At 37.6% G+C, this 27,748-nt stretch overlaps 3 protein-coding genes across 3 annotated transcripts; all 3 read left to right on the top strand.

Annotated features, from left to right (window-relative positions):
* The first annotated feature begins 316 nt into the window (after positions 1-316).
* LOC136747059 (olfactory receptor 10J1-like) lies at positions 317-1,279 on the top strand. Its single transcript, XM_066700012.1, has one exon. The coding sequence runs from the start codon at positions 317-319 to the stop codon at positions 1,277-1,279; it is 963 nt and encodes a 320-aa protein (XP_066556109.1).
* Positions 1,280-11,181: 9,902 nt separating this feature from the next.
* LOC136747058 (olfactory receptor 10J5-like) lies at positions 11,182-12,135 on the top strand. Its single transcript, XM_066700011.1, has one exon. The coding sequence runs from the start codon at positions 11,182-11,184 to the stop codon at positions 12,133-12,135; it is 954 nt and encodes a 317-aa protein (XP_066556108.1).
* An 11,899-nt stretch (positions 12,136-24,034) lies between these two features.
* Positions 24,035-24,988, top strand: LOC136747057 (olfactory receptor 10J5-like). The gene has a single exon (XM_066700010.1). It carries the CDS (start codon positions 24,035-24,037, stop codon positions 24,986-24,988), a length of 954 nt encoding a protein of 317 aa, XP_066556107.1.
* The last annotated feature ends 2,760 nt before the right edge of the window (positions 24,989-27,748 follow it).

Raw genomic sequence — 27,748 nt, 5'->3', positions numbered from 1 at the left:
TCTAATTTAAAGAGCACTGCTTTAGTGCATACCTCTGTATATTTACACAAATAAATCTATGAAATAAAGAAACTGTCCTAAACTAATTAAAATCATATTCAATATACTTTTCTGCAGATGCTTTACAACAGTATGTAAATATTTAATGCTGTGGATGTGATTTGGTTTCTGGACACTATGTTCAGTACAGCTACTCTAACTTATAACATGGATACATTCAGGATACATCTTGATAAACACCACTGATGGACAAAATTCTATGACTATTTTCAGTGTTATTCTTCCTTATGCAACAGGCCCCTCCCGTAAAGCTGCAATGGAAAATGAGTCTTCCACAAATATTTTCTTGCTCACTGTTTTCGGAGACATGGGTAATTCTAAATATATGTATTTTTTCTTGACACTTGTGTGGTATATCTTGATGATATTGTTAAATGTAATTCTTGTTTTAGTCATTTTCCTGGAAAGAAGCCTTCATGAGCCTATGTACATTTTTCTGTGTAACCTATCTGTCAATTCTCTGTATGGAACTGCTGGTTTCTTTCCAAGACTCTTGGCTGATCTTCTGTCAGACACTCACACCATCTCCCGGGCTGGGTGCTTCACTCAGATATTTGTTATCTACAGCTACGGAATATGGGAATTCACCATTTTAACAGTGATGGCTTATGACAGATATGTGGCAATATGTATACCTTTACAATACAATAGCATAATGACACCTAGACAAATGATTTTACTATTAGCTATTGCCTGGCTGTACCCAGTATTTTGTGAGGTACTGGTTATAATATTTTCTAGCAGACTGCCTTTGTGTGGAAACCAAATTAATAGAGTCTATTGTTCCAACTGGTCAGTAGTTAGGCTATCATGTATTCCAACAACTTTCAACAACATTGTGGGATTATTCCTTGCAGTCACTGTTGTCTTTCTGCCTTTGGGTTTTATCTTATTTTCTTACATGTCAATACTGATTGTTTGTTATAAAAGTTCCAAGGAATTTAGGAAGAAGGCTCTTCAAACATGTCTCCCACATTTAATTACCTTGATTAACTACTCCATAGTGTCGTTTTCTGATATCGCATTAAGTCGATCCGAGTCTGAGGATATCGTCAAGGTAGTTTCTGTCATTCTGTCGTTGGAATCTCTAGTCATTCTACCCATTCTTAATCCCCTCATCTATGGGATGAACTTGCCTGAGATACAAAAAAGGATTATTAACATTAGAAGGAAGAAAATTGGAATGAAAACTGAAGGTCCAGATGCAACAAGACACTAACTTTTGGTTTTCTAAGAGAAAATAGAAAACACATAGTAATGGTAATGGTGCTCGCAATTACATTAATCTAATAAACTGTCAGGTAGAAAAAATAATAATGTGTCAGAAGAAAGACTGAGGTATTTTAAAGTATCTGAAAGTTGTTTCTGTGACATACAGGACAATATTGTAAGACACATTTACTGTATTAACCAACATATAAATAAAATAAACTGTTGTTATATAATTCAAATTTGTGTATGTGGGGAAGCAGTTAACACTGTCTATGAAGTTACTGCTTATTGGTGCTGTATTACCGCATTATACATATTTTACTGTTGTTCCCATTTTATTGTATATAATGTTTTATAAATGCAATAATACAATGTTGTAATACTAGTTTTGAGCCTGATGTTATCATTTTTCAACTTCAGGAGTAATTTTAAAGTATTTACTACTACATTGCAATGATGCATCTACATGTTTTTCTTATACTCTGTAGGTTAATGACTGTGAAATATGTATTAAACATTAATAAAACACCAATAAGCAGTAACATGAGAGATGGCCTTATTGCTTTTTTTTTTTCATTTACAGTTAGGTCCATAAATATTTGGACAGTGACAAAATGGTCATAATTTTGGCTCTGTACACCACCACAATGGATTTGAAAGGAAACAATCAAGATGTGCTTTAAATGTAGACTTTCATCTTTAATGTGAGGGTAGTTACATCCAAATTGGATGACATTTGTGTATGTAGTTCCCCCAATTTTAGGGGCTCAAAAGTATTTGGACAAAGTAACATAATCATGAATTAAATTGTGAGTTTCAATACTATTTAAAATAAAATCCTTTGCAGTCAATGACTGCCTGAAGTCTGGAATCCATAGACATCACCAGATGCTGGGTTTCTTCCCTGGTGATGTTCTGCCAGGCCTGTACTGCAGCTGTCTTTAGTTCCTGCTTGTTCTTGGGGCATTTTGCCTTCAGTTCTGCCTTAGATATATATAAAAAAAACAATCAGAGAGATAGCAAAAACATTAGGTGTGGCCAAATCAACTATTTGGTACATTCTTAAAAAGTAAGAACACACTGGTGAGCTCAGGAACACCAAAAGGCCCAGAAGACCACAGAAAACAACTGTGGTGGACGACAGAAGACAAACCCCTTCACAACAGTTGGCCAGATAAAGAACAACCTCCAGGAGGTAGACGTATCTGTGTCAAAGTCAACAATCAAGAGAAGACTACACCAGAGTAAATACAGAGGGTTTACCACAAGACAGGAAACAGATTAGAGTTTGTCAAAAACAGCTAAAGAACCCTGTACAGTTCTGGAACAACATCCTATGGACAGATGAGACACAGATCAACTTGTACCATAATAATGGGAAGAGAAGAGTATGGAGAAAGGAAGGAACTGCTCATGATCCAAAGCATACCACCTCATCTGTGAAGCATGTTATGGCATGGGCATGTATGGCTGCCAAGGGAACTGGTTCCCTTGTATTTACTGATGATGTGACTGCTGACATAAGCAGCAGGATACTTTCTGAACTGTTTAGGGCTATAATATCTGCTCAGATTCAGCCAAATGCTTCAAAACTCATTGGATGGCACTTCACAATGCAGATGGACAATGACCCGAAGCATAATGCAAAACCAACCCAAGACTTTTTTAGGTGAAGAAGTGGAATGTTCTGTTTCCCATAATTCATTGATTCCACCGACTGCTTATCCTCACTCCCCATTGGTTCATTCAAATCATCAGCTCTCCAAAGTTGTTGCAGCTTAAATGCCAGAACCTGTATTTAGCTGCACTATTTTAGTTTGAAGTTTAAATTTCATATAATTATTACCTTTGTTAGATAAACTCTGTGAATCTATTTATTTTTTACTTTGCATTATGCCCAATTCTTTCTTGGTGGTGTTCCTTGTTACCTGTTTAAGTTTAGCTATATCTCAAGCCCTGTTAAGTAGAGTGACCTGATATTACCGGGACAGTCCCGGATTTTAATGAAATGTCCCAGTGTCCCGACAATTGTCTCAAATTCGTTTAATTGTCCCGGTTTTTAGCTTTCCCCTGTTTAGACTCACTTATAACCTTAAAATATGCAAGGGATGTTTGCATGTACTCGATCACATTTTAAATATATCGGTAAAAACTGATTACTGGTTACTATATGTAAGGTTATATGCTAAGGTTTTCTGGATGATACCATAAACAAAAGTACTTAATGCATCAAAGTTGTGTGCCCCCCGATGCTGGCATCACAGGCAGATGTTTCTTAAATTTACAGACTGCAGAAATAAATCATGACCTTGAAAAAATACTGATAATACAACCATGACCTGACTCATTGACAATTTTGTCAGGACAAGGTTTTTTTTTTTTTTAAGGAATCCCATATAAAATAAAAGTTGATGTCACACACGATGTTATAGATGTGTGATTAATTTATTCACCAGATGCTTATTGTAATTGATTAAGATTATGTAGAGGTTATTCAGGAAAAATGCTAACGGCATTCGTAAGGTGGATGTTAATGTAAATAAAGGTTCAGGTTTAAACAGTTATCTCCTGTCAGGTGAATTTATAAAATTTTGGAGACGAGCATGGGATAATTCAATTTACCTTCACCCACGCTGTTCCTGCCACATCCGGGCATGTTGTCCGTCCCGTGGAGCCGCTGGATTGAATCCTTTAATACCTACTTGCTGGCCCTGGGGCTTAACATGGTGGTTGATGCAAGGAAACAGGCCATCCTACTGCATTGTCTGGGCACAGAAGGACAGTGCATCTTCTCTACGTTGCAGATCACGGATGACAGTTGTAAAGTCGCTACCACAGCTCTCAGGGTACACTTCAGCTCTGGTCAGAGTGTCCTCATGCATTGTTTTCAGTTTCGGCAGAGAGCTCAGAGACCAGGTGAGTCAGTCTTGCAATTTGTGTCGTCACTGCCAGAGCTAGTTCAGCATTGTAAATTCAGGACTTTACAGGACGAACTGATTAGAGATCAACTGATTGAAAAAACATAATGCACACAGCTGAGAGAAAGACTGCTGTTAGAAGATTTAACATTGGAGAAAGCACTCGCAATTTGTAAACAAGTGGAGGCAACGCTCGCTGGTGCACGTAAATTAACAGGGGTGGAGAATGCGCAGTTCAAAAGGTTCAAAATGCAGCTATGGCGAGGTGTTGTACAAACTGTGGCTCAACCAGTCATGAAACTCGGGCTTCCTCTTGTCCAACATAGGGTCAACGGTATAGGAGATGCAACAAACTCAACCATTTTGGTCACTGGTACCATGCTTCAACACCTCCTCCTTCACCTGGCGTGGAACATTCTATGCCAGTCTCTATTAATTCTGTGCTGCAGAAACCGACAGGATTCAAGCAATGTGGGTGCTATGTCAAGGGATGTACTACTTCCACTGCTGGTTGACAAAGGGGCCGTAGTGACATTGCTAAATAAACCCACTTACGACACACTTTTTTCTCATGTGCCTCTGCAGACATCTACTGTCTCACTTTCTGGGTATGGCCACAACCCCATCATTGTCTTAGTGTGAAGACTCTGTATAGGAAAGTTGAAGAAAGTGTTTTGTGATAATTATATAATGTTTTATATTAATACTAGCATTAGAAGTAGCTTGTATACAGACTGAGCAGATTAGCTTTAGCAGGCTAAGCAAAAGGTCAACAAGGTTCATTTGTTAGAAACTCCTGTCAGTAATAAAAGATCACACAGTGCCGAAATAGCCTACAGCTGTTTTGTTGAAAATCTGTTTGTGACTTAATTGTTTCTCCAGATAGGCAGGAACTGTTTCTGTTAATGAGCGATTGACACTAGGTAAATGATGACCGTGAGATCACATCTTCCTAGTGCACATCAAAGACAGACATCTGCTTTTTGGATCCATCACCTCTTCACGGGAAGACAGATCGTAAACAGACTCGGACTTGTACCTTCTGATTGGATGAACTACCATAAGATTTCACGTCACTTTCCTATAAAGCTGCACTCATGTTTGTAAATATTAAGTTCTCACTGAAAGAATTTTCCTGGCATGGGTCTTCCAAGCCGGCTTGATTAAAGTTCTATTTGCTTTATCTCGACGACTTCTCCACTTATTTCCGAGACGGGTTCTACATTACATTACAAGACACATGCCGTGCCAGTTGCTCTTTTCTATGTTTCAGCACATCTCAACTCCTTGGTCAGCTCAATTTCCAGATCTGTTTGAGAGTCATGGTTGTCTCATGGACTTTGTTCACCAGCCTACAGTGAACGCAACAGCCTCCCCTGTCATCCAGCCTTTACGGCGGGTGCCACTTGCTCTCCGTGACCAGGTCTCCCAGAAGCTGCACCATCTCTTGGATGCAGACATCATTGAGCCCATCAATGCATCACCCTGGGTGTCCAATTTAGTGATTTCACGCAAGAAGAATGGGGAGCTGCATCTGTGTGTTGACTTGCGTGCCATTAACAAAGCCATTGTATCTGAAAAACATCCTCTGCCAACAGCCGAAGAGCTCACTACTCATTTCCATGGGTCTACCGTCTTCAGCAAACTCGACCTGCGACAAGGCTATCTGCACGTGCCCCTGGCACCCACCAGCACCCCTATCTCCAGTAGAGTGGCCAGCGGGGCCATGGGAGCATCTGCAGATCAACATATGTGGGGAATTACATGGAGCCCCTGCTCATGCTCGTTACCTGTTAAGAATTTATGATCTGCATTCCAAGTAGCCAGAAGCCCTGCCTTTGAGTTCTACTACCACCCAGGCTTTTACACGCAACCTTGATGCACTATTCGCACGGTGAGGTTTGCCCAACAAAATTACTACAGACAATGAGTCCCAGTTTGCTTCGGCAGAGTTTTCCACCTACTTAAGGGAGCAGGGCATTGCACACATAAGGACAGCAGTGTATCATCCACAGGCCAAGGTTGAACAAAACCTTGAAGAATGGCATCCGCGCTCATCTGTCTGAGGGATATCAGTTTGGTATGGCTCTTCTGCAGACTCTCCTACATTTCCGGGCCACCAAGCACACAACCTCAGGGGTTTCGCCCACCTTTCTTACGTTGGGAAGGGAACTGCAGCTCCCATTGGATCACCTCAAGGTCAACCAGAAAACTCCTCCTCAAAGCGCCTACTCAGCGTTACAGATCCTGGCCTCCAAGCCTGAAGGTATCGGACTGGGTGTGCATCAGATATGATTGTCATCGCCGCAAACTGCCATCTCACTGGTCCAATCCATTTAAGACTGAGAAGAAGTTGGGGCCAGCTACCATCAACTTCACGACGGATCTCAGTGGCATGCAAATCGGTTGCACAGGGTCTCTGACCCTTCTCCAATACCGGTGCGAGATACGGGATGGACGTCCACCTTGGGGCAACCACAAGCTATGGGAAATCCAGACAGAGAGGGGATGCCAGTTCCACCAGTTCCACCAGTTCCACCTGCAGCAACCCAGAGGCAAGGGCGACCTCACAGGGCTACAGTTTCTCCAGCATGGAGAGACTATGTGACTGAGCAGGATCCCAGAATGTTGTTGTCATATTCATAATATTAAATAAATTATTTGTTCTTAAGAATAAGTTCTGCCAAGTTAGTTACAACCAGTTAGATATATATAGGCTGTGTATTTCATACTGACATGGCTGACATGGCTACAGATTTAAGCAACAAAAACATGCAACACCGTTTAATTCTCTCACAGAGAAATAATGGAAAATATCTGGGATACTTAACTTATTGCCAATGTTAATCAGGATCATGATACAGGGAGAAGTCATAAACATTTGTTATTTTTGTAAAATGTGGTATTCAAAAAAGATATATTAAAAAACTATATTAAATGGCAGGAGATATCTGGAAATTAACACTTTTTTCATTTTTTTATTTTTAAACAAATACTATATTGTTAAGTGATGTAATTTTTATAAACATATTGTGGTAAACATATTTCTAGGCTGATGTACAAGGAGAATCAGTCCTCGAAAAGAACAATCATTTATGGCCTGCCCTAAATCACTGTATGTAGTATCAGACCCAAAGCATTCCACTATGTATTAGGGCCTGACAGATATATTGAAGCACCTATAGTTCGTGAATAAACCCCTAATTACAAATACAAATTCACATTTGAGAATTCAGTGGTGCAAAAACCACAAGCACTGGTCTACAAAAGTGATATGAGGCCCATTTACACTGCCATTTCTGATCCGGATCAAATGCATCAGTAGCATTTGATCAGGATCAGAAATGGCAGTGTAAACGCTCGGCGATCAGATCAAATGTACCTCTCAGGGAGATGGTACAGATCCTGATCAAATGCATCGGTAGCATTTCATCCTGGCAGTGTAAACGCTTGACCGGCTCAAGTTCCGGCATGTGTTACAGGTCTAGGGATGGCAAAACACGTTGCCAGATTACTGAAAAATAAAGAGATCGAGACAGTTTACCTTCCTTTTCAGAGCTGGCTTCTTTACTATTTTTCAAATCTGTATATTCATCAGGATACATTTCATAGTTTTCCATGTATGTTACAGCTCACAAACTTCACAATGGCAAACAATGCACCTTCGCCATCTTGCCCTTAAACTCATAGACTAACTTAGGTTTTAACAGTCAAAACAAAGTTATAACCACAAATTAATATCTGATTAAGATAAAGTTGCATTTTGTTCAGATTCATGTATTTCACCATACCGATTCAGTATTTAGTTCACATTTTAACTTAGCACCTTGTTCTTTGTGAACACATGGTAAAGCATTAAATCTTTAAACACTTATTTTAATCATTTTACCAATGGACAAGCAAAATAAATGAACAACACACAGCAGCAGGAAAGAGCAATTTAGCAATTTACCATAATTGTATTTTTACCAGTTTAGTAAGAATTAGATTTAAACCCAGAAAACTAACCTGAAAAATAAAGAGACCGAGACAGTTTACCTTCCTTTTCCGAGCTGGCTTCTTTACTATTTAAATAGAAGGTTCAAACTCACGGTGTCTTATGTCCCAGATAATTATAACACTGCCACCTACTGTACTGATCTCTCAGGTTAGTTTATTATCATATCTAGTACAGTTGAGGTAAAGAGTATGGGACCCAACCTCCAGGTATCCCACAATTCTGTGTGCCATACATGCACTGTGGTGGCATGTGTTTTAGTGACTGGGGAGCAGACAAACACCCTTCACATCAGTGGAGCAATTAGGAGAACACATCCCTACTGCCCATATTATCAATAAAATACTGTTAAAACAAACACTAAATGGCTTGTTATTTTGTTAGCAAAAATATATAATTGTATTTTTATTTTCAATGCTTCTGTTGTGAAAAATATGCAAGTGCATTGGTTTTATTTGTTACAATAATTCATAATGAGATCAATACAATTTTCAATACAGCCCTGTGTTCTAAATGACTAATTTAAAATATACATATAATTAAGGTTGATCTGACATGCTAATGCGGCAGTGTTTTAAAGGCAGGCGGCAGACACGCATCAGTGGAGCACATAAGAGACCCTTCCCTATTTCCCTTATTACAAATAATATATTGTTAAAATCAGTACTAAATGGCTTGTTACTTCATCTTAATTTCAAATGCTTCAGCTGCAAAAAGTAACTTATTTTATTTGTATATGTATTTAAAATGCATCGGTTGCGAAAACTATGCAAATGCATTGGTTTTACTTGTTAGAATAATAATCAATGAGATAAAATTAGTTTTTGATATAACCGTGTTATAAAGGACAAATTTAATATATCCATATAATGAAGATTTGACTTGTCGTGTAAAGGCAACACCACTGATCATAATCAAATGTTCCGATGCATTTGATCCGGATCAGAAATGGCAGTGTAAATGTGCCTATGGTCAGATGAGTCATCCTTCACCATATTCTCGACAAGTGGGCAAGTACATGTGTGGCGACATCAAGAGAATGGTACAGGCCTGCCTACTTGACCCCTACAGTGAGGAGGTCCAGAGGCTCTATTATGCTGTAGAGGGCATTTTCTTTTCATGGTTTGGGTCCACTTGTCCCCTTAGAGGGAAGGGTCACTGCAAAGAATTACAAAGTTATTCTGAGTGATTACCATTATCCTATGGTGAAACATTTCTATCCTGATGGGAGTGGTCTCTATATATGAGTATGAAAATGATGTGAATCATATGCTATGGCCTTTGCAGTCACCAGATCTCAACCCAATTGAACACCTATGGGAGATTTTGGACCAACGTGTTAGACAGCGCTCTCCACCACCATCAAAACACCTCCAGTAGAGTTCCAGAGACACGTAGAATCTATGCCAAGGCACATTGAAGCTGTTCTGGCAGCTCATGGTGGCCCAACACCTTACTGAGACACTTTATGTTGGTTTTTCCTTTAATTTGTCACCTGTCTGTATTTTTGTAAGCTGTGCTGCATTTGAGTATCCATGGTTTTGATTTGTGTTTATTCTCGTCATGACTGAAGATACCGTATACTATGGCATTGAAGAAATGTTTTTGTGAAACGTAAATTCATTTTAAGTTGCATTTCAAAATTAACAATAGTGACTAAAATAAATAAATTACAGTAAATGTTTGCTGAAAATGTTGACTGGACAACAGCAAGTAAAATGTTTCCAAAATGACAAGCAAGCTCAGGTTACAGTGAAAAATCTAAATCTTGTTCTTTGCATATTTTTATATTTTTCCTTTATTTTCCCTTATTCTAATTTATATAATTTATTTTAGGGTTTTTGATTTGTGGTTATTTATGATGATAATTAATGTTAACTTAATAAAATGTATTGTTCAAATGTAAAAATCCTGCCTTCAGTGCCTATCTTTGTCACAATTTCTCCATGAGAGACAAATTTGAGGGATCCATGCTAGAAAATGTCTGATTTCCATGCTATCAAAAAAGTTAATATCGGCAGGTATATCAGTAATGTGTGTGTGTGTGTGTATATATATATATATATATATATATATATATATATATATATATATATATATATATATATATATATATATATACTATACATAATATGAAGGAGCCCTGTTTCGTCATGACCTTTCAAAGAAAATGTGCATTTGCCACAGTTTGAACTAATTGTATTTCAGAACACTTACCTGTTTTTTTATACCTGCTTATTGTCAATCTCTAATTATTTGTATCCCCTGTTGATCAGTGCTGCTATATTTACATTGCCAAAATCATAATAACGTTTAAATGTAAAGTAATTATTTCCTTTTCTTTTTTTCCCTGTTTTAAGTGGCCACTGCTGCGTATAGGATTAATGAAAGGTCATAAGTATTCAGCAAAGAAATGTCTTTTGTTTTGCCTATTTTTTAGTTTTAGTTTTGAAGCTTTGATGTGCTTTGATACTGAAATAGTGAATTAGTCAGACAACACGTGAATCGACTCCATAGTCAATTCCAAACTCCCAGCTGGACTAGAGTAGCTCAAAGCACCCAGGATATAAGGCTCACTGCAGGTGTATCTGCCATCACTGAGATCTTCACTTCGTCGTAATCAGCTCCTTACAAATATACTCCACAAACAGGTAATTATGTTTTTTAATTCTCATTGTCAAAAGAGACCACTGCTTTAGAGCATACCTCTGTACATATATACAATACAGAAAATAAATCTATGCAATAAAGAAACTCTTAAATTAATTAAAATGTTAAGAAATATACATTTCTGCAGATGTTTTACTACAGTATGTAAATATTTAATGTTGTGGATCTGATTTGATTGTTTGACACTTTGTTCAGTACAGCTACTCTAAATGAAAATATGGGTACATTCAGATTACATCATAAAACCCCCTGGTGGAAAACATCTTATGACTATTTTTAATGTTTTTTTTTCTCTAGGCAACAGCCCCCTCCTGTAAGGCAGCAATGGAAAATGAGTCTTCCACAAATATTTTCTTGCTCACTGTTTTCTCAGACATGGGTCATTCTAAATATGTGTATTTTTTCTTTGCAGTTGCGGGGTATCTCTTGATGATATTTTTAAATGTAATTCTTGTTTTAGTAATTTTCCTGGAAAGAAGCCTTCATGAGCCTATGTACATTTTTCTGTGTAACCTATCTGTCAATTCTCTGTATGGAACTGCTGGTTTCTTTCCAAGACTCTTGGCTGATCTTCTGTCAGACACTCACACCATCTCCCGGACCGGGTGCTTCACTCAGATATTTGTTATCTACAGCTACGGAATATGGGAATTCACCATTTTAACTGTGATGGCTTATGACAGATATGTGGCAATATGTAAACCTTTACAATACAATAGCATAATGACACCTAGGAAGATTTCAATACTAATAACTTTTGCCTGGTTCTATCCAGCATTTTGCATTACACTTGTTATCATATTTTCGAGCAGACTGCCTTTGTGTGGAAACCAAATTGAAAGAGTGTATTGTTCCAACTGGTCAGTAGTTAGGCTATCTTGTATTCCAACAACTTTCAACAACATTGCGGGATTTTTTCTTACAGTCACCATTGTGTTTCTGCCTTTGGGTTTTATTTTGTTTTCCTACCTGTCAATACTGGTTGTTTGCTTTAACAGTTCCAAGGAATTTAGGAAGAAAGCTCTAAAAACATGTATCCCACATTTAATTACCTTGATCAGTTATTCCATCGCCACATTTTCTGATATTACCTTGAGTCGATATCAGTCTGAGGATGTCAAGGTAGTGTCTCTCATTATATCATTGGAATTACTAGTCATTCCACCCCTTCTTAATCCCCTCATCTATGGGATGAACCTGCCTGAGATACGAAAAAAGATCATTAGGAAACAGAAAATCTCACTGAGCACAGAAATTCCACATGTAATGAGACACTAACTTTTGGTTAACTACGAAGAACAAGAGGAAATGGACAAATGCACAGTAATGGTCCTGTGGCTAACATTTACTTTAATCTAAAAGCCTATCAGTTAGAAAAAATAACAATGTGTCATGAGAAAGACTGAGGTATTTGAGATCTGAAAGTTTTTCCTGTGAAATGCAGAACAATCTTGTTAAACATCTTTATTGAAATATGATAAACTGCTGTTATATAAAACACATGTATGTGTGCATCGGGGAGGGACATTTTTATTTGTGAAGTTACTTCTTATTATTTATGTATTTATTCATTTGCAGATGCCCTTACCCAGGGTGACATATAGTATACAAGAGCAATTATTACTGATTTATACATTTTGATTGATACATGGAATTTATAGAGACTATACTATATGTAGGCAAAGCAGTTTTAAAGTATAATGATGTGTATATGGTTTTCTTACACTCTTTAATTTCTCTGAAATATGTATATATCATAACTAAAAGAACAATAAGTAGTAACTTAATATAAAGTCATCTTATTTTTGTTTCTCTGCTTCTGTGTGTCTGCTGTTGCATTTTGTTATTAATGTTTTATCTTTGGTCTTTGGTTTGATTTATTCCCAGTATTATCTTTACAATTCTGTGTTTTTATATATCTGAAGACTGTTACAGACTTGTGCCATAAAGAACATAAACTCATCTTAGAAAAGAGACTGGTTATTTTTTGTTGTTTCAATAAAATACATTATTTGTTCATCCTTTGTTAAACCAATGCACTATAACTAAGCAAAATGGCATAAGAGGTAAACAATGATTTTATGAACTGTCCAATAATTCATATTTCATTATATATATATATATATATATATATATATATATATATATATATATATATATATATATATATATATACACTCACCTAAAGGATTATTAGGAACACCATACTAATACTGTGTTTGACCCCCTTTCGCCTTCAGAACTGCCTTAATTCTACGTGGCATTGATTCAACAAGGTGCTGAAAGCAGTCTTTAGAAATGTTGGCCCATATTGATAGGATAGCATCTTGCAGTTGATGGAGATTTGTGGGATGCACATCCAGGGCACGAAGCTCCCGTTCCACCACATCCCAAAGAGGCTCTATTGGGTTGAGATCTGGTGACTGTGGGGGCCAGTTTAGTACAGTGAACTCATTGTCATGTTCAAGAAACCAATTTGAAATGATTCGACCTTTGTGACATGGTGCATTATCCTGCTGGAAGTAGCCATCAGAGGATGGGTACATGGTGGTCATAAAGGGATGGACATGGTCAGAAACAATGCTCAGGTAGGTCGTGGCATTTAAACGATGCCCAATTGGCACTAAGGGGCCTAAAGTGTGCCAAGAAAACATCCCCCACACCATTACACCACCACCACCAGCCTGCACAGTGGTAACAAGGCATGATGGATCCATGTTCTCATTCTGTTTACGCCAAATTCTGACTCTACCATCTGAATGTCTCAACAGAAATTGAGACTCATCAGACCAGGCAACATTTTTCCAGTCTTCAACTGTCCAATTTTGGTGAGCTTGTGCAAATTGTAGACTCTTTTTCCTATTTGTAGTGGAGATGAGTGGTACCCGGTGGGGTCTTCTGCTGTTGTAGCCCATCCGCCTTAAGGTTGTACGTGTTGTGGCTTCACAAATGCTTTGCTGCATACCTCGGTTGTAACGAGTGGTTATTTCAGTCAAAGTTGCTCTTCTATCAGCTTGAATCAGTCGGCCCATTCTCCTCTGACCTCTAGCATCAACAAGGCATTTTCGCCCACAGGACTGCCGCATACTGGATGTTTTTCCCTTTTCACACCATTCTTTGTAAACCCTAGAAATGGTTGTGCGTGAAAATCCCAGTAACTGAGCAGATTGTGAAATACTCAGACCGGCCCGTCTGACACCAACAACCATGCCACCCTCAAAATTGCTTAAATCACCTTTCTTTCAGTTTGGAGTTCAGGAGATTGTCTTGACCAGCACCACACCCCTAAATGCATTGAAGCAACTGCCATGTGATTGGTTGGTTAGATAATTGCATTAATGAGAAATTGAACAGGTGTTCCTAATAATCCTTTAGGTGAGTGTATATATATATATATATATATATATATAATTATAAAGTAGTCTGTGATTCAAAACATACAGTGGCCAATTACTTTTATTGACACAATCCAACTAACGTGACATACATGTAACTCTGGGGGCCGTGGTCTATGGGGAGACAGGAGCCTATCTCCTATACCCTTCCCCTTTAAATGCCTTTCTCCGAACATCACATGAGACAACTATGCATGTCCAACACCATAGTCAACAGCCACCTATCTCTGCAGGCATCAAACTGTGACACAGCATGAAGACATTCAAATATTATCATACATACATCATAGGCTGCCTCCTAAACTGCTCTCTTGCTCCCCTGTAGATCAAAAAAGATGACACATAGGATGCTTATATTTTATTATTATTATTATTATTATTATTATTATTATTATTATTATTATTAATTAATTTATTGGCAGACACCCTTATCCAGGGTGACTTACAAAACATAAGAGCAATGCAAAAATACAGTTCAAAGCATAATACAATTTACAAATTCCAATGTCAATGTCTTGAACTAAATGTGTGCCGGGATCGGGAGCCAGTGGAGGGAGTGGAGCAGTGGAGTAGCAATTGCAAATCAGGGCAGAGAGAATACCAGGCAATCCGCAGAATTCTGGATGAGCTGGAGTGGGCGGGTGGTAGTTACAGGCAGGCCAGCCAGTAGGGACTTGCAGAAGTCCAGGTGGGAGAGGACCAGTGACTGGACGAGCAGCTGAGTTGAGTAATTGGTGAGGAAGGGTCAGATTCGGCGTATGCTGCTCAGGAAGAATCACCAGGTGCGTGTCAATGTGGTGATGTGCTGAGTGTAGGAAAGCGTAGGATCAAGGGTCAATCCAAGGTTCTTTGCAGAAGAAGAGGGGAGAGAGTGTCGTAGATTCCACGGAGATTGAGATGGAGAGGTCAGCAAAAGATGAGGAGGAGTGGGGGAAAAAGAGGAGATTCAATATGGAGAGGTTGAGCTTGAGGTGGATCGAGTGCGTAGATAGCAGACAAACTGGAAGAGATGTGAGAGGGGATGGATGAGAGGGTCAGAGGAGGGAAAAGTCAAGAAGATCTGGGCATCATCAGCATAGAAATAGTAGGAGAAACCATGGGATGCGATGAGGGGGCCCAGGGAGCGAGTGTAGAGAGAGAACAGGAGGGGCCCAGAACAGAGCCTTGGGGTACGCCAGTGAGGAGAGATTGAGGTGTGGACGAGGAACCTCACCATGTCACTTGGTAGGTCCGGTCATTAAGGTAGCTGGAGGACTAGGCTAGAGCAGTTGCAGAGATTCCAAGATCAGCGAGGCAGGAGAGGAGGATGGAATGATTGTCAGTGTCAAATTCTGCAGAGAGATCAAGGAGGATGAGGACTGATTTTAATGTGGTGATTATTAATTTTATTTTAAAGCAATCACACAGAACATATCCCAAACATGTCAGCCTAAATTCTTTGAAAGCCTTAAACTAAGTTAAATATCAATCCTGAATAGGATTCTAGAATTGAACTCCTTATTAATCAAAACCAGAACTTGACCTTTACTATATTCTGCTACATTACATCTCTCTTTTGAATGAAATGAACTCCAATTAATCATGTATACAACAAAACTGAACATCATCATCATCATATCAATGACCATAAGAATCATAACATTTACTTTAGTTTAGACATGTGCGGGGGCTCATGGTGGTCTTGTGGGATACAATGCACCATGTTTTTCACTGTTTTGTAAATTCCAAGGAGTCAGATTTTCTCTCAGTAGCTCCTTTTTACAATCCCAAATTTCCAAGCATGAGCTAAGGTAGTGCTTTATGCTGGAGTGAAACTGAAAGTACAAATCAGGTGCCACGAAGGATGAGCTCAGCACTTGAGCTGACAGAGTTCAGAGTGAAGGTGATAGGAAATCTTTAGAGTAGAGCCTGATACAGGTTTTTTGGGTCCAATGCCGATACCGATAATTGGGGTGCAAAATTTTCCGATTACTGATATATGTGCTGATATTAACTTTTCTTTGTTAGAATGCAAAACAGACATTTTCTGGCATGGTTCCCTCAAATGTGGCTCTCAGAGAGAAACTGGGATGAATATGCACTGTAGACATTTTAATAAACTTTTCTTAGCAGAGCTAACATTACTTTTCATCATAAATAACCACCAATCAAACATTGCAAAAATAAATTCATTAAATTAGAATAAGGGAGAATAAAGGAAAGATATAACAATATGCATGTTCTATACATTAGAACAAAGAACAAGGTATAAGGCTGTACTGTGGAGTAGTGGTTAGGGCTCTTGACTCATGACCGAAAGGTTGTGGGGCAGTGCTGATGTACTATTGAGCAAGATACTTTACTTAGATTGCTCCAGTAAAATGCCCAGCTCTAAATGACATGTATTTGAACAATTTTACACAGAAATATAAAATATACATTTGAACACAGAATAAGATAGTGTTCATTGCTGCCGTTGCTTATATTAATATTTTACACATATCAGGTTCTCTCAGTGCTAAATAATGCCGATACAACAGTGACAAGTTATACTTGAAAGGGAGCTCTTTTTTTTTTTAAATTTAAAAATGTCCTTAAAAGGGTAAGTTATTTACTGCGTCTGTTAAAGCTTTTTGCAATACAGTTATAACTATAGGTACATAAATATAATAACTATAAAACCAATTCATATGCATTTAGTTTTTTCCTGAAGTCTGACCAAGGATTTTATGGTAATTTGAAATACATATTTAGCCAATAGTTTAAGAAAATGTATCAGTGCATTATCGGAGGAATATGTGTCGATACCGATATTTCTGAAAAAGGCCAATATCGGCCGATAATATCGTTGCTCCGATATATCTGTCGTGCCCTAGTTTAGAGCTTGTATGTCAACATCAGGGACAGCTAGATGTCAATGCGTTGGCCAGTTTGGAGAAAATGTGCAACTTTTTGCAGTGTAGCACCTTCCTAGTTTCTTGTCACACTTCCTCTAATGTCATTGCTTTCGGGACTGTGTTGCTAACAATGTATCATAGTGCTCTACTTAATGTAGTCCACATATATAGGTTTATTAAGTGACCTGGAGTATTCATAAAATACAAGTGATTGGCATAATATAAAGTGCCTAAAGAAAGTCTACAACTCTGGAAAACTTTCACTTTTTATTCCCTTAAAGTCTGGAATTAAAATGCATTCACATTTTATTTTATTGAGGAGGTCAAACATTCCCTAACATGCGTGCGACATTTTCAAATTACTATTAAGAAAAATTAAAAGAAACATCAGATCTAAATACCACATAGATTAGTAATACAAAACACGTCACATACAGTAAACATAAAGCTGTGTGTTTAAACTAAAGGCTTTTTCTATGCACACCGGTGTGAAAAGCCATCTTGTCCTATTGAGTGACAGTAAGCAGTGCCTCTCGGCACAGCGGCACCAAGATTTTTGGTTCCTCCCCTTCTCTAAAAGCTCAAGCCCAAATGGTGGTTTCATGCACACCTCTAATGAAGTTGTCATTTGATAGGTTACATCCCCACCAATAGCAGGTTAACAGGCATTTTGTAAACAAAAAAAGGAAGTTAGAAAAAAATAGGTTTGTTTACTTTAGCATGAGCGCTGCTAGTCTGAATATAAAACACCTGTGTTGCCACTGATATGAGGTGGCCGTACCCATCTACTTTCAATTTTTATACACACCTAAGCCAAACTTTTTGGGCTCTGTAATTCACAAGGTTTGAAATACAACATACACCATATATTTCTGGAAACATATTTTTTCAAACATGAACCACCATTTCCCCTCAGCAGTGGAAGCGTGCAAACCCCAGAATACCATTTACAAGGTCAATGACCGCAATCATTTATAATGGTTTAACAACTGTTAGGCTGTGTGTGCACCAAAGCGATTTTTCCTGAGGCCAATTTTTCAATTGTTTGCAATGGGAGCTCCGCGTTTCTAAAATGCTGGCAGCGGGACGCGGCGCTGACCGTCTTTTTCACACTGAGCGCTGGGCGTTTTTTCCTGGTTGCCGAGAGTTGAAAAATGTTCAACTTTGGGTAAAACGCAGTGCTCGTCACTGTCACTTTTTACCCAGCCATCCAATCACAGTGGAGGAGGGGTGGGACAAATACCACAAATACCGTCCTCTATCTCTATGTGCTTCAGCCTTCCCTCTACATTGTGCTGACATTGTACATTCAGTATTTGTTAGCAACACAAACTATCCACAACATTAGGTACTTCAACACATGACTTCTGCGGACATTCCATATCATTGCACTGAAACAGCGCTGCGCCTCCAGAGCGCTCTGAAGCCTCGCAGCCGGGCACTTTCAGACGAGTGCCTGGCATTTTCAGCTGTGGAAAACACTTTGGTGGACACACGGCCTTAGTGTTCTGCTCTTTACTATAATTATATCAGTTTATATTATGACTTATGTCCTATTTGTTATTTAAATAATATTTTACAAAATACGTGCTTGGAAAGGTTTGTGAAAACATAATGTAATTATGAGGAAAGAGCCTGTAGGCACACTGCATGCAAAAGAAAGTCCAAAGTCATCACAAATGACCATTGCATTTATTTCTTTAAAAAAATCAACAGCTCAAGAAGCTCATTTTAATGTTCTCCAGACATAACAAACAGGCGAGCCTGTTAATGAGTAGTCAAGTTTAAAACTATTTAAGTTATTTTATCAAAGGACTTTAAAACGAGGTCTGTGAGCTGCGCTATCCAATCACTGATGAAAGCATGAGCTGTGAAACGTCTGCTTCACCCTTTGCACTTCAAGACCTGATGATTTTTTCAATAAATAAAGGTACCTGTAATTTAGTCCTTTATTCTCCTGTAAGATAGCACTGTACAATGTTTTATCATACTTCTTGCCTTGCATTTCTAGTACTTATATTATTTTGATTTCTGCTATGCTCCCTTTCCCTTGGCCCTTGATTGTGACCTAACATCTTGTCTGCACTCAGCTTTTACAATCCAGGAGGTAAGACCTCATATATTGTATCACTTGTGTAAATTGGAATCTGTAAAATGATTATGCTTTGAATTGCACTGTATTATGTAAATTGGAATTTGTAATGCTTTATGCCTTGTACTGCACTGTATTTTTGCACTTTGTATTGCGCTTATATTTTGTAAGTCACCCTGGATAAGGGGGCGTCTGACAAGAAATAAGTAATATTAATAAATAATAATAATAATAATTTCTCATGGCTTTGGTCAATCTTTTACATGCAGTGTCCGGACAGGATCATTACTCTCATAATCAAATAACTGCATGTTCTGCATTACTTGTTTAGGAAATCTTTCACAGATGTCCGCTGCAGGACTAATGCTGTTTAAACTTTAGCTCTTCAGGTTTAACCATGAACTGATCTGCACTTGGTTTGTTAATCACAAAACATGTAATAACACCAAGCCCTTTGCTTAGGGAAAACCCCCGTTTACTACATAATTCTGGCTGCTTTTTGTTTTGATTTCACTGATAATGTAGTTTATCTTTGAGTGAGAGAGACACTCATTTATCGCCATCAATACAGAACTGCAAATGAGTTTGACTTTAGTGGGTTGATTTACTTCAAAATGTATTAGTAAGTAAAGTAAGTAAGTAAATGTGACAATGCCTACACTAAAATGAATAACTTATGCATCAATTACAAATGGTAAATAATAACCGACTCCGTACTCCATTAAAACATCTAAATAAGCCCATAATTGAAAATAGGAAAAGTTCCCATTTATTTTCGATCTGATGGGGGAGGGGGTTTCTAATGCAATACACATTGTGGCAGTGTGAGAGGCAAGGCTGGGGTCAGGATGGGTCTTTCAGTAGAGGAGACTACAAAACCTCTCCTCCAAGACTCCAAACCCCAGAAGCCAGCAGGGCCCCTGATGGCCATAGCCCCGCCTACCACTCCCCCTATAAAAGGAAGCAGGAAACGAACCAGGGGGTGCATTCTTGTCGGGGGGTAGCTAGGTGCACAGGAGGGCAAGAGTTAGAAGAAGAGTGAGAGAGCAGGTGAGCAGGAGAAAGAAGGGCAAAGTTGACAGTTCATTGGTGAAGATCCCAGTCTTGATGCACAGATGATAACATGTATTTATTTAACATGCCAGGCCTAGAAGGGCCCAACATGGGATCTCTCCAGCAGAGACTATTTGAACAACAGAAGTGGACAGCTTTTAAACAATGCATGACATGTGGGTCTGTGGGCAGGGACAGTCACAGATTTCCCAGAGTGCTGTCTTGAGATCAGGTTTCTGAATGTTTGTGGCTGACTTCCTGAGGAGGGGTGTCATCATGGAAGCAGGTGTTTTCCTGTTGTGGCATACAAACTGCCCAATCAATGGACAATGAGGTAATCAAACACTATAATGTAACATCTTCAGCCTTAAGAGAAGAACAGGAAACCCCAAACAAACGCTAAGCAAACTGGAATTTGTGGGCTATTTATCTGTTTGGGTGTTCCTCTTATCATAATAAACAGAAGTCAAAGTGGAGAGGAGAATGTCCAGAGGATATGCCCTCAACTGCCTGTTGCTAACTTGACAAATCTACTTTGCTCAGTCTGCATATTATTATTTCTAATATAAAATATTGCACAGCTTATATAAAACATTAATATTGGCTCTTCACTGGCTTGAAATCCCTTTTGTGGACCTGGACCATTCTCCCTCTCGAACCCCAGACTGTCTGATAACCTCCCCCTGGTAACGAACTTGGATTACGAACCTGCCTTATCCCTTTGTACTTTGGTCTGCCTGGTGTTCAGCTCTACCACCCGGGCATTTACTGTTATTATTGTTATTAGTGTTTTGTTTTTAGTTAGACACTGTTTATGTTTATAATTTAGTTAGTGCTCGAACAGAGCTAGGTTTTGTTTTGTTTGTTTTGACACTGTGCCTGCCATTGAGGGAAGCAATAAAACAGTGAGCCTGTTTTGTACCCTCTGCCTGCCTCCCTACTGTGTGTTTCAAGACCAGACCCTGCCTACAAACAAGCCCTTTTTATAACAGGCCCCCCAACCTGCTACAACATTTATACTACTTTACATACATTGTATATGTACATTAATCAAGCAGTACTAGTTTTTAATTTGGGGATGTTATGCAGGTACAGTTCCTGGTTATTCCATACCTCAGTTATCACATACCAATTTTATGGTCCCAAGGTTATATCAGAGTTTCATTGTACTTCCAGTTGTAATTGGCAGTTGGTTTGTTTTTCACTGCCAAGTTGTGAAATTCCTCTCAAGAAACTTGTTAATTTCCGATTTGACCAGGCTTGATGACATTTGCTTTGTTACTGTAGATATGTGGCATTTGAAATTTGGTGAAGGGGAGCTGGCTGCTATACTCTCAGATAATTCACATAAACAACAATAATAATACCCAGATATATCATGAATTAAAGGTTTTATTTTAGATAATATGATAGTAGAAATTGTATAAGCAAACACGTTTTTGTATTTGCATACAAAAAAACTAGAACAAGTGTTTTCTAAATTGGCACAGTGACACAGAAGCTGAAAGAATACCTGACCAGGTTACAATGCTCCTTCATTCCTTTTATGCAATTATAATCTAAATAGTTTGGATATACATTGTCTGATATATTATTTTCTTACATGTGCTTCATAAAATGATCCCTGATGTTTCTAAATCGCAGTATACAGTCTACTGCATTCTACTGACAGTGGAATGCAGGAGGAAGAGTCTCTGCTCTGCCTCTACATTCCAATCTGAACACTCAGAGCGGCTGAGCAGAGCTGCATTTCGGTGCCGTTTCTCGCCAAAAGGTGGACTCGCACCATTTGACAATGTTTTAGAGTGTAGTTCACACAAATCGACAAAAACTATCAACTATCCCATCCAAACATTAGACAAGGGTCTTGTACTATGATAAATGTGGTAGTTATATATAGGTTTACTTTTATTAAGTTTTAAAACGTCTTTTTAATGACACTAGGTAAACAAAATCCAAGGTGATGGATTTGATACAAAAATACATGTTTTTGGTGCATAAAAAGTCATTTATTAGGGGTAAAGTCACAATTTAGTTTTTTTGGTATTGCATATATCTATGTTAAGGCATAATCTAACCATTTAACTGTATAACAGCTTAAAATAATTACTTTTTTAAAATCGATCGACCACCCTACTTTTACTGTTTCCAATTATCTACACATCCTACCCCAACAAGTTAAAAAAAAGTATTCTAGAAATTTGTAGATTTTTTTTTAAATAAAAACTGAAATAACTTGGTTGGATAATAGTCTATGCCACTTATAATAACAATCTGAAATTAGCTCAGGTGTAACCAATCGCCTTACAAATCAACACCAAGTTAATAACCAGATACACATTAATTTCAAATTTCATATAATTGGCAACTCAATTCAGAATTACAACCTTCTGCACACAATGCATGTTACAATAGACATGTTATACACCGGCTACAAATCAGAAGCATTAACATGAGACTGTACTAAGTACTATGTACAGTCAAAGAGAAAAGTGTTCATCCACCTAAACCCAGTTTACACAGGTGACTTTATACTTTGCATGTTTACTATATTAAACAATACCATTAAAAAAGTCATACTTTTACTATACTTATAATATGAAAGGTCATGCATATTAAGCAAATATAAGACTTTTTTGTCTCAAATGTAATTTGTAAAATTTTACCTAGGGAGGGCAACTCAAATGTATTGTTTAATTGGTTAAACAGAAAGAAACATAAATTACTCTCCCTGTGGTTTAATTACAAATAGTGGAATTAGTCAGAAAACTAATTAATCGACTCCCTAGTCAGTTCTGAACTCCCAGCTGGACTAGAGCATCTCAAAGCAGCCAGGATATAAGGCTCACTGCAGGTGTATCTGCCATCACTGAGATACTGATTGTCGTTGTAATTGGCTTCTGACCAACCCCTCTTTCAAGTCAGGTAAAATTGTTTTGTTGTTCTCTGAAGCAAAAGACAAGCCATAGTGTGAAAATATTTAGGGAAAGAATTAAGTATGTTCAAAAGACTGACTTAGAAGTAAATGTGTAACTACTTAAATATATCCTTGGGGCATCTTAATTTCGGTGTATATTATTTCAGGGTAATATGTAGGCTAAATCTAAAGAAAGAAGCATTTATTAAGAAAAGAGATATTATATACTTAATGCTGTCTGATATATTTGATTATGTTAAAGTTTAATTTACTTATTTATTTTACAATGAAAGCAAGTACTTTTTCTAGCATAAAATTAGACCAGCATTTCCCAAACTAATTTGGCCATTTGTGCTTGGAATATATTGATGGAATATATACATGCTGGGGGTAGTGCTGCACGTATTGCACCAAAGCCAATTTATAAGAGTTAGATTTATTTTTGTTTATTTTACAAATAACAAAATATAAGATGGGGAAGAATTAAGGAAAAAAATTCCTAATTGGAGGATAGTTGGCAACCCTATAATTAAGTATAACAATAAAAAATATTAGTAATGATGCTGGAGAGTTTTATCTTCATATCAGGTGCAGTATTGCATCCTAAACATGGCCTATTTCTACACTATACTATAATTAATGCATTATACATATTAACATACCTACAATCTAAATACTATTCAAATACCTTAATTGTTTTCTCAAGGAACAACTACATGGAACACAGTTTGGGAAACGCTGAACATGCTTGTTGAGAAAACTAATATTTGAAAGTGTTTTAACTTTATTTACAGATTTGAATTTTTAGGAAACGGACGAGTACAACCCTTTCCCTTAAACAACAATGGAAAATCAATCCTTTACAGCTTTCACATTCACCATTTTTGGGGACATAAGTCATTTTAAATATGCCTATTTTTTCTGGACACTTTTAGGTTATCTCCTAATTATATATTTTAATGTAATGCTTGTGTCAGTAATATTTCTGGAGAGAAGCCTCCACGAGCCCATGTACATCTTTATATGTAGCTTGTCTCTTAATTCTCTGTGTGGAACTGCTGCTGTATTCCCAAGACTCTTGGCTGACCTTGTGTCAGACACTCACACCATCTCCCGGGCCGGGTGCTTCACTCAGATATTCTTTATCTATACATATGTAGTAGGGGAATTTACAACTTTAACAGTGATGGCATATGATAGATATGTAGCGATATGTAAACCTTTGCAATACAATAGCATAATGTCACCTAGGCACATAATTTTACTATTAGCTGTTGCCTGGCTGTACCCAGTGTTTTGTGAAGCACTGGTTATAATATTTTCTAGCAGACTGCCTTTGTGCGGAAACCAAATTGAAAGAGTATTTTGTTCCAACTGGTCAGTGGTTAGACTGTCTTGCATTCCAACAACTGCCAACAACATTGTGGGATTTTTTGTTACAGTCACAACGGTTTTTCTGCCATTGGGGTACATTTTATATTCCTATATGTCTATTCTGATCGTTTGCTCTAAAGATTCCAAAGATTTTAGAAAGAAGGCTCTGCAAACATGTCTCCCACATATCATTACTTTTTCCATCTACTCCATCAGCACATTTTCTGAAATAGTTTTGAGTCGTTTCGAGTCTGTCATCAAGGTAGTGTCTATCATTGTATCATTGGAATTTCTAGTCATTCCCCCACTTCTTAATCCTCTGATCTATGGGATGAATTTGCCTGAGATACGAAAAAGGATTATAAACAGACTCAGAAGTAAAAAAAATACAATTACTACATTTCCCCCGACAGCAAGAAACTAACTTTTACAGTGCAATAAAATAAATTAAAATAACAAAATGCTCATGGGATATATATATATATATATATATATATATATATATATATATATATATATATATATACAAACACACACACACACACTACAGGTCAAAAGTTTTAGAACACCTCCATTTTTCCAGTTTTTATTTAAATGTACGCAGTTTAATGTCTCAATGTACTCTGAAATTAAAGCACAGAACAAATAAACAATTGGAGATAAACGAAATGTTAAACTAAATGTAACCCTTTAAGCTGACAAACCCCTCTGGTAATTACTTTTCACCAGTATATTATCCATCTAAGATATTAATGTTTTTTTGTTCCAAATTGTGTAACATAGTCCATTATATTTGTTTCAGTACTCTAAAGGTTTTGCAAGCATGTGCCAAAGACTTTTCTTGCAAGACAGTTGTAGTCTGTAACTTATTTTATATTCAAAATAATTAAGAAAAAAATGTTTTAAGGGATGTTCAGCTTCCTGGCTTTTTTTCCAGGTTTTTTGTATCTGTTAATTTTGATTGGGACTATTTGATGAACTCAGGCAACACTTGTGGACTCTGTTTCCTATTGTAATGCATATCTTAGAGATCTTTGAGATGTCACTCACAATTAAATGTCATCTGCAGATTAGATAAGAATTGAATCATAGATGGAATTACATTGTTATTTCTTCATAGGTATGTGTTTTAGAAATACCCCTTCAACACCATAACAATCAATGGGTGACACATCCTTCACAAGATCATTCCTATTCAATTTATTTGGCAACATGGACAGATCTAAATATATATTTTTTCCTGGTACTGTACTTCATCATTGTACTACAAGAGCCTGTGTAATTGTTTCTGTATAACCTGTCTGCTAATTCTCTGTGGGACTGCTACTTTCTCCCAGCCTGGGTGCTTCACTCAGATAATTGTAATCTTCAGCTGTGTGACAGGTGAATTCACCATTTTCACAGTGATGGAGCATGATACATACAGTCAGAAATAAGACATAAACCTTTGCAATATAACACTTGTATGTCAACAAATAACTGCCCTTTTCCACAGTGCCAGGCATGAAGAATCCAATTAGAAAGACTATGCTGCCCAAACTGAACACTGGTCAGGCTTTTGTGTGATGTGACTGCTCCTACGGACACTCTCAAGGATGTTTTTGGGATTTGTTTTAACTGCCCTTACAGTGATTTTGTCCTGTTTTATTTTATATTCCTATATGATAATACACCTTATCTGTCAAAAAAGTTTAAAGGAATTCAGAAATAAAACCCTGTAAACATGTTTCCTGCATTTACTTACATTTGTGAACTGCTCAATCACTTTATTTTCTGAGATTCTGAGCCGACTTGACTCCATGCCTCAATCTGTTATCTTGTCCTGAGAGTTTTTCATCCTTCTGCATCTTTTGAAGCCCGTCAGGTATGGTCTAAACTTACCTCAAGTACTGCGAGTTGCAAGATTGATAGATGTTTTGTGATTCATATGGCATAACAACAATTGTAAGATTTTTCATAATTAATCAGCTGAAAATATTCAAATTAAAAATGCTAGTGTTATTTGTATGAAGCACCTAGATGTTTTTTTGATTTTATTTTTAAATATAAGTATCTCCTTTACTTACTGAGCAATACATGATGTGCCCTACAGCCTAGAAACTCATGGAAACTGAACCCAAGATGTGCAACAAGCTCATTTTCTGGATAGGAGCTCCCAGAGGCTGTCAGACAACTGCCCAAGTACTAGCAAGCAGGGTTAGGTGCTGCACATTCAGCTAAGGCATCCTGTGCGTAGCATGCAATAATGGACATTGTAGCTGCTGGTTGGTGAGTTGTTGGTGACACCTGTTTCAGTCCATTCACTCTGTGCTCTGGGCCTCCAATTTGAGAAAGGATGAGAATTGTAGATGATGTCTGATGCCTTCCTCTTTCCTGTGCTGATGTAGGCTGTTGTTGCGGTATTGGTGCTGTCTAATAACCAGCCTGTTCCCAAATTAGTGCATGTGGAAAGGAAATTAATTTTAGTCAATTCAATAAATTAATTTTAAAAGACTGCGTGCATTCAGTTGGTTCTTTTATTCTTCAGGCACTACACACACACAAAAAAATGAAATGTCATTGTAGGTTTTAATTAATTCCCTTGTATTAAGGTTACTCAACAAATGCATGTTTGCAGAGACATTTATTCAGTTGTATTGTATTTATTAAATAAAGTGTGTTGTTAATTTTACTTAATCAGTGTTTTAGTCAATGCAACTGTGTTGAGTAAAACCCAAATCTTTCCATACAAGCAAAGTAGATTGTCCTTCTGTGAGTACCGTAAAGCCTTACACGATCCCAATCCTGCACATCAATTGAATTCATCAGGATCCTTCGAAATATTGGTAGGAAAAACTCTTATAATGGAATAATAGTAAAACAATTGGTATTTACACGTTTTTGTGCAATACTAGCACATTGGAACCTCAGTGCTGGCTAGTCAAACTATACTAGCTAGTTATGTTTTAAATGGAGTAACAAGTGGACTTCACAAACAACTAATGTAGCTAACATTATTAGTTAATCAGATCATTGCTCTAAAGTTTTCAAAATGTCAATGCGTGAGATTTGTCACATAAAAGAAATGTGGTAACAGACTCCCATCGGTTAAACCAGGAGTCTAGGGTGTGCGTGCCTATGTGTTGAGGGGGTTGCAAACAAATGTTTTGGCCAAATGTATGAGTTTGTTAGTATTGACCAATGG

Source organism: Amia ocellicauda, chromosome 3 (assembly GCF_036373705.1).
Source record: "Amia ocellicauda isolate fAmiCal2 chromosome 3, fAmiCal2.hap1, whole genome shotgun sequence".
NCBI classification, from domain to species: domain Eukaryota; kingdom Metazoa; phylum Chordata; class Actinopteri; order Amiiformes; family Amiidae; genus Amia; species Amia ocellicauda.
This window is presented reverse-complemented; position numbering and strand designations above follow the sequence as displayed.

What these genes read in the sequence shown, in the direction of transcription:
- LOC136747059 (XM_066700012.1), top strand. Translation starts at nt 317, where the DNA reads ATGGAAAATGAGTCTTCCACAAATATTTTCTTGCTCACTGTTTTCGGA.
- LOC136747058 (XM_066700011.1), top strand. Translation starts at nt 11,182, where the DNA reads ATGGAAAATGAGTCTTCCACAAATATTTTCTTGCTCACTGTTTTCTCA.
- LOC136747057 (XM_066700010.1), top strand. Translation starts at nt 24,035, where the DNA reads ATGGAAAATCAATCCTTTACAGCTTTCACATTCACCATTTTTGGGGAC.